The sequence below is a fragment of the Lathyrus oleraceus genome, chromosome 6 (genome assembly GCF_024323335.1).
Source record: "Lathyrus oleraceus cultivar Zhongwan6 chromosome 6, CAAS_Psat_ZW6_1.0, whole genome shotgun sequence".
NCBI classification, from domain to species: domain Eukaryota; kingdom Viridiplantae; phylum Streptophyta; class Magnoliopsida; order Fabales; family Fabaceae; genus Lathyrus; species Lathyrus oleraceus.
In genome coordinates, this window is record NC_066584.1 from 424,071,581 (window position 1) to 424,082,989 (window position 11,409).

An 11,409-nucleotide genomic window follows, 5' to 3' on the forward strand; every position below is an offset into this window, starting at 1 on the left:
AGCTAATAACAGGAGCCGTGAAGAATTTGTCGACAATGGGGAGATGGAATAATGAAGAAACACCATCCAGAGTGATAGTCATCTCCCCAAGCGGGAGATGAAATGAAGATGTCTCCTTGTGCCATCCCTCAACAAAAGCAGTAAAATGTGGAGCGTCGAGTATGGTAAGTGAACAGTCGGAAAAATCAAGGAGCTCAAAATCACGTACAATACGGCTGACCTGCTCAAGCATCGAAGTCTTCGGGAATATCTTCAGTTTTGACCCGTGCACTATCACCTTCAGTGGGAGACGGTTTTGTAACAAACAAATTTAAAAAAAAACTAGCAGTTAGCTTTCATGGAACAATAATAAATAAATTAAAGTTAGACATAAAATATATATACATCTCTCTGCCATAGTCGGTATGCCACATGGTCAGCATACTCGATAAGCACCGACTGGTATATGGGTCCTTCTGGGAACGCTCCATTAGTGTGCATAGACGGCTCGACCGAAGGAGTCATAACTTTGTGTCAGCAGTAGCATATGGGACCGGATCAGCAACAGCGGCATCTGGTTAGACCACCTCATCTGCAACAGGGACATCTGGCTGGACCACCTCATCAGCAACCACCTCAGCAGCAATATGTGTCGTATCTGTCTCGATCGTTAGGTCATAAACATCCTGAACCTACACATCTTGAGCATGAACAGCCCCAACATCATCTCTGGGCTGCTCAAGTGATCTCACAACTCGACATCAGGTGCTCCGAGATGCCCGGAACTGCCCTTGCTCAGTCAACCATTTCGATGTGAACAGGTTAGAATCACTCGTTCAACCCGTATCTGGGAAGACTCGGCCTCAACAATCCTAGTTTGGTATGTCGCTCTTTTTGTCGCTCTATTTCACTTCAAAAAATGAAATAGTATCGTTCATGCCCCTGTATTTCACTTCAAAAAATGAAAAACAGAAAAAGAATAATTCCAGAAATTTCAAAATTTTCCTAACTTTTATTGAAAATTCTGAAATTTTTGGGAAAAAATAGATTTTATAATTATCGAAAATTTTGAAATTTTCGGGGATTTGCATATCATTTGTACCGCAAATTATTTTTGAGGGAAATTTTTTCACAAATACCAAAAATTTTGAAATTCAAGGTACAAATTCACGCAAAAATCGTAATTTACAGTAAAGAAAAACATATTATTTGTGAAATTTCCAAATAGACCAAATGAAATTTATGATATCCCCCAAAGAATTCATAATTTGTGTATGTGGTTGGTGAATTTAAAAAAAATTGAAAAATATTATAAGGTTAGTATCGTCTATTCATAAGATACCAAGCTAAAACCTCCATCAACCCATTTGCCAATTTATGCTGCCCATTTGACAATTTTAGCTGCTACATGGTTTGGTTACGTTATTTTTTTTAACAACTAAGATAATAACTCTTATAATTACCTCTCCAATTCTAATTGATAGACGTTAGATGCTAATGTAGTTAAAAACAAATCCAAAAATAATCTAGTGGCTAAAGTCACCTTAAAATGTATAAAAATCAAGAATCTCATGTTTGAACTCAAGTAGAATGTCTTACATGACAATTATGTTTCAGAAAACTAAAATCCTTGGAGTTGGTTTTTTTTGTTGAGAATTTTAGAGAAAAATAAATATACACGCATTTCATATGCTAACGTATTAAATTCTTTATTAAATTTTTTAAATTGTTTACTAAAATCCTTAATATTTTAAAAAAAGTTTAAAATACAAAGATTTTATATGCTAATGTATTAAATTGTTTATTAAATTTTAAAAAAAATATTATACACATTCCAAAATATGAGCACAACCCCCTTCAAAGTCTTCCAAAAACCAACTCTGAAATAGAACCTAAATAAATATGGAAAAATCAACTCTGAAATAGAGCCTAAATGAATATGGAGAAACCAGGTAAAATGTTTCAGAATTTTTCGGATAATTTTGGAGGACTGTGTCAAATTCTTCAAAACATTCTTCTTTATATTTTTCATAAATTATCAATTTTCTCTTTTTATATTTTACTCATTTACTCTCAACCAAAAAATATCACCATACACATTTTTATGCATAAGATATATACATAATGATAATAAATAAATAAATAAAAAGGTCCGACAGGGAAAACAAAAAAGAAGCAAGAAAATAGAAAAGTTATATCGATAATTTTATATACACTACAGTACAACAAATACTATGTAACAGGAACCAGCCCAAATAAAATGGAGGATATTTAACTTAAAGAGAAATTTAACTAAAAATGACAGATAATAAAAGGTGTCTGGTTCCTTCATATTGATTTCCTACAGTTATGTTCACTGCAACAAAATGAGTTAAATGGAGAACTTTCCTCTATCTATTTTCCTAAGATTATTGTACAACAGGTGAACCACCACCTTCTGCTTTCCGCGCTGTTTGGCCGGTCGACTTGTCTGTGCTACGAACATTGTACCTTTCATATACCCTATCCCGATTCTCTGACCACCAAGTCTCGGCTTGGTGCTCTCCGAATCTTCTTCGGCTGCACACACATTTACCACCAAACACATCAAGCATGCAAGATGATGATAAGTGATAGATCATTTAGAATTCTTAGTTTAAAGCAACAATAATCATGTGTTTAGTTCTTTAATTACCTGAAGCGCACTCTCCTCAGATCTCTTGTTCCGTCTCGCATGGCAACCAGAGTTATGTAGACACCAGGTTCATATTGTTCAATCCATTCTGCATCAACTTGATTATTATTACTATTAGCAGGCATTGCATCATTTCTTGATCTCGAGCCACTCTCGTCATCTCGGAAATTTCCAGAATCCCTGCCGTCAATTGTATGCAACACGCTACTGTTGGTTGTCTGGATTGTGCCACCGCCATTTGGCAAGTTAACATCTCGGTAATCATCTGTCCCGTTAGAGGTCGCAAATCCCCGGTTCTGCTGGTAAAGAGTAGCTGCATAGCTTCCAGGTGAATTCCTATCGGTTCTATTCATCAGAGAAGATTCGAGTCCTATGGAAGCCAAACTGGAGCCACTGATCGACTCTGCCCTTGAGTGGTGGGGATCCCCGTTTGAGTCTCGGTGGTGGATGCCATTTGTCTCGACGAAACCATTAGGCAGGTACGCTGGTTTCATGTCATCAGCATCATAAACACCAGGAGGAAGCCTCTCTGCCAGATCTTTGAGCTGAAATAACAATGTGACATGTCAATAAAAAAACACATTCAGCTTTAAAAATACATTATAAAAAAATCGTTCAAAATACATATAGTTCCAAGAGAAGTAAATTAACCTGTGCTGTAAGTGACTTAATAACTTCTTTTGCAACTTTGGATTTAGCAGATTCCTCATTCGCCACTGCCATAGCTTCCTGAGTCTTTTTTGCTGACTTTTTAAGCTCTAATTCTTGCAGCTCACATCTCTGTCTCAGGGTCTCAACCTAATGAGATTTGCTTTAGATCTCTCTTGATACCATAATAGGTGAAGCTATAAAATCGAGTAATGATATGTAGCATATAATATACCTGAGAGCGCAACTTCAGCACTTCTTGATTCAAAAGTTCATTAGTTTTCTTCAAACTATCAGTAATGCTTTTTGAGAAGGCGAGTCCGGATGTTGTTGGAATGGGCGTAGCTGAACGAGGAGGACTCGATCTTCTAGAGAAAGGTGAGACAGACCTGGAATTCACTCCAGACGGTGTAAAACCAGGTCTCGGGACTGTGCGTTTTACATCTATAGTAGTAGCTAAGACAACATCTTTCAGCTGTAGCAAAGACGGAGCTTGTGAAGCGCGAACCAGAGAGAATGTATCAGCTTTTTTCCCTTGTTTGGCTGCCTTACTATCTAATTGCTTTATCAAATCCATATTAGAAGGCACGGCTGACTTCGTCAATCTCAGCTCAGACTTTTCTAACCTATCCTTGTTTTCGCCTGGAATACGAGGCATTGCGTTCCTCCGATTATTATTGCTGGATTCTGCAACCTTGTTCAATTTTACATAACAAGAATCACAAACTCGATACAGCTTCCCAGAATTAGGAGCAAGGGCTGCTCTTAACGCTTTCCTTGAGCTGCATGAATGGCAGTGCACAAGTCCGCAATTATAACAGTTGTGCCGCTTTCTAGTGAATCCAAACGCCTGTCTACAAGTAGAGCACTGAGACTGCTCAGCACCGGATACCCACTTATGTAGGCATATCGCAGCCGAATAGTTTGAACCACATGCAATATATTTCACATGTCTATCCTTCAAGGCTTCAACCAAAGTTGGAATTTTTCGATCTTCAACGTCTCCGTGACCTAATCTTCCATTTGCACCCTTGCCCCATGTATAAACTTCATTCCTTGAGGTTAAAACAGTAACATGATAAGCCCCACATGCAATTTCTTCGACACATTCTCCAGCAAGCTTGTCTTCGACCAAGCAGGGAAGTTTTCCATCAGACTGGGGATTCCCAAGCTGGCCGTAAACAGTGCTACCCATCGTAAAAACACGTCCAGCCGTTGTCAGACCTACTGTCAAACTGTGCCCACAGGCAATTCTATGAAAATTGTAATCGATAAGCGCAGGTATACAGGTTGGTTCGAGCCGAGCATCCTTATCTCCATGTCCTAGACGATTCTTATCTCCATCTCCCCAAGTAAACAATTTACCCGAAGATATACTTGCACTGGATTGTGCCACAATGACCTCTACAATAGCTGCAGTATGCCACACTCCACATGCAACAGATACAGTCCTCAACCCAGATAACGATTCTACTTCTCTAGGATATGAAATATTTTCTCTATCTCCATGGCCGAGGACACCGAATGTTCCGTCGCCAAATGTAAATAGTTGCCCAGTTGAAGTTATCAAGGCTGTGTGCCACGGACCACAAGTGACAAAAGCAACCTGAAGTCCCTCTAGTGGACCCGCGATTCTCTTTGGTATCCAGTGACTAACATTGGTTCCATGACCAAGAAGTCCAGCATTGTGAGTGCCATCACCCCATGTATATATTTCCCCAGTCATTGTAACAGCGCAGGTATGGAACTCGCCACAAGCAACAAAATCAACTGTTGAAGACGCTAATGCTTCAACTAGACGAGGTTGAACCACATTCTTCCCAACACCATGGCCAAGGCGTCCGCCAGATTCTTCACCCCAAGTAAACATTTCACCTTGCCTTGTGACTAGAGCAGCATGTTTAACACCACATGCTATTTGAAGTACATCTAAAACCACATTGGATTCAAGTGGCTTCGGGAGGAGAATGTCAGTTCTAGGGCTACAAAAACTGACATTTTTATCAGCACCGACTTTTATAATATTCTCAGAGATAACCTCCCCCCATATGTATACATCTCCAAGAGCATCATAGTCATCCGGTGCAGACCCATGGCTGGACGTGCTGGGTGCACTTGAAACACTAACACGAAAAACATCTGAACTAGATCCTTTCACTTGCATATTTAATGGGTTTGATGGTGCATGTGACCTTTCAAAATTTAATGTATTTTCAGGCTGAGAGAACTTCGGAGAAGTGTTTGGTACGCTAGCAGAAACGTCAGGAGAACTGATGTCTTGAGAAGCACGGACTGAACTTTCACTAGGACTATTTGATGTCAAGTCTTTACTATCCTGAAAATAATTGAGCCAGAAAGAACTATAAGCAACATTCCATATATTCTATCATTCAAACAATAACACGGCATAATGGCATCAGGAAAACTAGAGGAACTTTGCAGAATCCCTAATCAAATCAGACCATAATCACCATGGAAAAATTGAAGTAGGATAACGCCACAACCATACATCTTTTCTAGTCCTATACATCATAGTACGAAACAAAACACAATCAAAGACAACAAGTAGGTGTTTTTACATCAAGATACAGGCCTCCATCACACCATCCATCAATTTTGGACCGCCCACCTTGACCAGAAGATATCAATGCCCCGAGACCCGCAATCCACACTTCTGCCTCAACTTTATCCTTGCAAATCTGCAAAATGATCAAAAAAATGCATATTCATAATGGTGGAAAATTCAGAAAATAGATACAAAACAATGACATAGTTATTGATGGATTTTGAGACTTCAGTACCAACCAAATCAAGGGATCGCTTCCCGTGGTTATAAATAAGTGAAAAAGATAAATAATCCTTCTCAGGACGCGGAAATCGCTGGAAAACAACCTGTCAGAGGATTGGGAAAAATAATCAAATAACATATAAGGTACCATTTATAGAACTCTTTCTAAATTACTTACAAAAAATGCTAAGGCATTTGTATAATATAATATAGTATTGTGGAAATCTCACAGTTCTTTGTCCAGGAATAATTTTTGAGACAGAAGAGAGTTTCAGACTTCTTTCTTCACTACTCGAAAACCAGATTAATGACAACTCGTCCTGCAGTTTTCAGATAGTCCAATGAATGCAGTTAGAAATTACTCAAACAAGTGTCAAAACTTAGGTTTATATCCGACAACCACGGAAACATAAGTTTATATTCATGAATAAGACCATCAAATGATGCATCAAACTAAGAAGCACAAGTTCAAGTCACTACTAGTTAGCACCAAATGGAGAAAACTATGCCTGGGGAAACAAATCAGTAAATCAGACCCAAATCTAAAAAGGTTTTAATACGGTATTTTTGCCAAATTGGAATTTATAACTGTGATGCCTCGACAGATCATACTTAACCCAAAATGTGGAATCAAACCAATAAATTGCATCATAGCTTGTAAACAATAGAGTTCATTACTCAAGATACTAAAAAATCTATGCTAAATCACAAAATAATGAGTAGCAATAGGTCTTAAGATGGGAAAACTACTTTATTGAATTGTTTGAGGAAACTCTCAGCATAATAATTCATAAGCACACACGCGCACACGATTTTCATATTAATCTAGAAAATTTTACTAAATAAAAAATCATAAAAGAGTAAACTAGGAAATAAGAATCTAATATGATACAGTACTCTTCCTAAATAGATGAATTTTCCAACAATAGTAATAGTAATAATTAACAATAACCTGGAGCCATCCACTAGGTGGCAGAGATGAACCACAGAAACCCATGAACTAACTCAAGAATTAAGAAGTATTGATATTATCCAGGAGGCAACAAAATTGCACAAATCATAATGAGGTTAAACTCATGAGTTGAGCTAAGAGGTTTTGGGAACAAGTAACTAAACAGAGATTAAAATGAGAGATTCGAGTCATAGAAAATAAATCTGGTTTTATGCTAGGGACCATGAAAAATGTATACTTGCTAGAAGGACTGATGAAGAGATATCAAAGAGATAAAAAAGACATATACATGGTTTTTCGTAATTTGGAAAAGGCATATATGGAAGGATTTAGAGGAAAAAAATCAGATTGCATATATTAGAGCAATTAAACATGTTAGGGCAGAGAGAATGAAAAGTTGGATATATGGAGAAAACCTTTACAATCATGAGACTTCCACCTAAATGAGTAAAACTGACTAAAGTATATAGAAAACAAATTTCGCAAATGATATACAAATAACATAAAGGTGAAATTTGGAAAGCATAGAATACTGCAGGTTGCTTGTGTTAAGTGGAAATGGATTCCCTGCTGTAACTGTATTGAGCAGTTTTTAATTTCGAATGTCGCACCTAAATCAATGGTAGGGATTGTTTAAAACAGATTTAGCGATTGTGTGATTTGAGTCGTCTAATTTCAAATTAACGGACAAGATCATTTAATTTAGATAAATGTGTTATTCTCCAACAGCAGAGAATTCAGATCTGTTATGTAGAGTGGATAGCTCCAATTGTAGAGCAAATGGTGAAAATGTTTAGAAAAGACCCAGAGAAGCATTGATACGGAGGATAGTTGAATATTTCAAAAAGGGGGAGACCTCCAAAAATTATATACAAAACCATCAAGAGAGATCTTATATATAACTGAGGTGATAAAAAGCCAACAAAGAAGAGAACTTAGTGGCACGGAGATTAGAATGCAACGATAAATGAGTGGTCACACAAACAAGATACGAAGGATTTGATGTACAGATATTAGTGGGAAATTGGGGTAGCCACCATTGTAAAAAAGACGGACGAATCTCATTTTAGTAGATTTGGACATGCAAGGAGGGTTAGCATATGGAAGATTGTTCGATTATTACAAGCACAGGTATAGGGAGACTAAGGAAAACTATGGGTCAAACCATTAAGAAATATTTAGAGGTAAATGGTCTATTGCTAGACCTAATACATGATAGGACTTCGGGGTGTTGATTGATCCACGTAGTTGACGCCATCTAGTGAGGAAAGACTTGATTGTTGTCATTGTATTTGTAGATACGGCTCCTCTACGCAATATTATGGCAATGTTTGATTTATGTAGCTAACCGGACCCATCGAGTGGGAAAATAAAAAAATTAGTTTTGGCCAAGTATCGTACTTGTATATGTGCCATACTACTATACTAGTAAAACTGAAACACATCAAGTGGTAGCTAATTCCAATGTAATATGCAAATATAGATTGTAAACAAAAAAAAAGGAAATGAGATTGGCCTGAAAATACTGGGAGTCGGCTGTTCAGTCAATACGTAAAAGTTAGTAAGCAACCACAACTTAATAGTCTTCCTAATTGATGAAATAAAAGGACTTGGAAGCACAGAAGGACACACAATGATAAACTCTAATTCTATAGAAGATGGAATGGTCCACTAGAGAAATCAAACTTTGATTGCATTTGATATCATAAGTATTTTAGTACAGCAATAATCTTCATTTACTATGTGAGAACAGCTACATCCATCAATGGGCATTATCATTAAAAAAACTTCAATAAAACCGTGCATAGCTTTGTTATCATAAGGTTTACTACGTAATAAAAAGGCAGGTAAAAGCATTAAAAATACAATTTAAAACCTTTCCATATCATACATTCATATAACATCAGCCAACATGCAAAATAACCCATCTATAACTACGCAAGAAATATAGAGAATCCACTAAAATTTTGCTGAAAAAGATTTCCCTCAACTTACTTTGGAAAGTCTAAATGGACAAAACTTTGGTTTTCCTTTACGACCATATTTAAGCAATTGAGCACCCTTTTTCAAAGCAATCAACGCCTGCATGATGAATATAGTTGTAAACTAGAGGAGAAATTAAATTAAACAGACAAACAAATATTAATATAAGAAATAAACCAGACATAGAGGTTGGTAAAATGATGCCTGGGCCAGAGATGTTTCTGGGGGAACACAATCATTATTGTCCAAGAAATCAACATTAATAGAAGACTCAATTTCACTACAGGAACACTAATTCAGTCATCTCCAATCTATTTCCTCCACAAAGATTAGACATTGGCAAAGTTAGTACCAATAACATGGTTGTCAACAAATAGCAACTAAACCTCATTCGATCAACTGCACCTCTTTAAAAGGCTCAAATCAAAAACCCCACTTCACAAAAATCATATTTTTGACCAAAATTCATATCTTAAGTTTGGTATACCAAAACAAAAACAGACTTAAAACATAAAATTTACTCTCTATGCCTTCACACCCATGTTCTCCCAGGCCTCAAATTTCCCAATTAGTTCAAACAAGATAACACTGACACACAAAGCACTTGATCATAATCATAATCATAACATTCTTTGCCACCCAAAAACAAAAAAGTTCAACAACAAAACCAGCTACTGAAGTTCACCAGAAACCAAAAAAAAAAAAATCAACTTTAAAAATCAAAACTTTGACGTGAAAAGAGTGACCCACCTGCTGAATGTCACGGTCTGCATTCCTGTGATTAACAAGATCTGCCATTCCATGTGAGAGATTCACCGAAACTCCACCATCCTCTGCGATCGCTTCTCAGAGTTCCGTACATCATAAACCTCAAACTCAATTTCTCCGAAACTCAAAACCCACTTCTTATCTGTTCTCTAAAATGCGAAAAACCTAAGTAGATCCGTTCCTCTTCACGAAAACTAGAAACCCAGTAACCTCATTGACAATTCCAAGTCAAAGACGCCGTTTTTCAACTCATGCAGCAACTTGGACCGGGTTAAGAAGAAACTAAAAAAACCCGGTTCTCCGAGACTTGGTCGGAGCGATTTATTTCAAAGAATAAGAACAGAGTATTTTCCGGCGGTAGAAGAGAATTTCCGGCAGAGAATACGGGGTTCCGGCGTTGTCTCCGAAGCGGGTGATGGCGGAGACAGAGGAGAGAGTTTAGAGAGAGAAAATCGGAGCCTGAATAAAGTACAAGTAGTCAAAAAGAAGAAGAAAGAACGAAGAATAGATAAAAATAAAATAAAAATAAAAACTAAATTAAATATTTTATTATAATATATTGGAAATGATTTAAATAATAAAAAGGGGAAAAGCAGAAACTCTCCTGAAACTGAAACTGAAAAATTGAAAAGAAAGGAGGACATTGCAAAAGCACACTAATATGACACCACTCATGTTTTTATCTTTTTGTAAATAATTAATTAAAAAATTATTAATTAATTATTATAAAGGTTAAATTATAATTTCATGTTTCGAAAATAGATAGATAAGAATGGTTTGGTAATTGGGTGTAGGGCACAAGTTTTAAAAGATTTAAAAAAATAAAATTTATAATTGAATAATTATCGAATAATGTAATATCTTGATTTTTGAAAGATAAATGTGTAATTTTTAAAATGCATATTTTGTTTTTGTTTCTTTATACTATGTCTTAAGGATTTAGCATTATCTTATTGTATTGTGCTGATACTAAAATTGTAAAATTATTTTTGTAAAAAACTAAATATTTTTTTACAAAAATTAAATTTAATAATAATAAATTAATACAAAATTTTAAAATAATAATAATAGAATTTTTTAGAGTTTTACACCGTCAGTTAATTATAGACGTTGGATATTAAAATAAGTTTGACTTTTATTTTAAAAATCTATAAAGTAATACAAACGGGTGATGGTGATGAACCGATAGTATAAAAAAATTTATACTGACAGTGTATAGTAATTAATCCCTTTTAATTATATGTTTTAAATATTATAATTTTAATAAATTATTTTTAACTTTTATTTTAATATCAAATTCTTTTTCTATTTATTTTTTAATTGTATTATTGAATTTCAATAATATACTTTAAACTGTAATTTGTAAAACAGTAACTTACTATAGTTTCTAACTCTTTTCTTTTTTGCTATATATTATCTTATTAAAAAAATAGCAAAATAGAATGACACGAGATTCATTAATTTATTATATTTTATATTCTTTTCAAATATTGAATTTAAATTTATTATTTTGTGTCTTGAGATATATTTATTTGATTTATTTTTAAGAAAAAATGATTTTTTAAATTTATTAAATGTATTTTATTTTATATTATTTAAATATATTAATTATTCAAT

General features: G+C 35.3%; 1 protein-coding gene across 3 annotated transcripts; it reads right to left on the minus strand.

Annotated features, from left to right (window-relative positions):
• Window positions 1–2,163: 2,163 nt before the first annotated feature.
• LOC127097603 (PH, RCC1 and FYVE domains-containing protein 1) lies at window positions 2,164–10,370 on the minus strand. 3 transcript variants are annotated; one of them, XM_051036107.1, is made up of 9 exons: window positions 9,775–10,370; window positions 9,037–9,123; window positions 6,320–6,409; window positions 6,107–6,193; window positions 5,881–6,000; window positions 3,537–5,636; window positions 3,305–3,451; window positions 2,654–3,198; window positions 2,164–2,538 (listed from the first exon to the last, which is right to left on the minus strand). In XM_051036107.1, exons 1-9 carry the CDS (start codon window positions 9,820–9,822, stop codon window positions 2,388–2,390), a joined length of 3,375 nt encoding a protein of 1,124 aa, XP_050892064.1. In that variant the 5' UTR covers window positions 9,823–10,370; the 3' UTR covers window positions 2,164–2,387. The 3 variants fall into 3 exon arrangements, with proteins under 3 accessions (XP_050892064.1, XP_050892066.1, XP_050892065.1); XM_051036109.1 differs by lacking the exons at window positions 6,320–6,409; window positions 9,037–9,123; window positions 9,775–10,370 and having other exon boundaries at window positions 6,103–6,179; XM_051036108.1 differs by lacking the exons at window positions 6,107–6,193; window positions 6,320–6,409; window positions 9,037–9,123; window positions 9,775–10,370 and having other exon boundaries at window positions 5,931–6,000.
• Between the last annotated feature and the right edge of the window lie 1,039 nt (window positions 10,371–11,409).

Bases quoted from the DNA above. Each gene is read 5' to 3' on its own strand.
- LOC127097603 (XM_051036107.1), bottom strand. From the start codon at position 9,822: ATGGCAGATCTTGTTAATCACAGGAATGCAGACCGTGACATTCAGCAG. The intron at 5,637-5,880 runs GTAAAAACACCT...AATTATTTTCAG, and splicing joins ATGGAGGCCTGTATCTTGAT to GATAGTAAAGACTTGACATC. The intron at 3,452-3,536 runs GTATATTATATG...AAATCTCATTAG, and splicing joins TGCTGAAGTTGCGCTCTCAG to GTTGAGACCCTGAGACAGAG.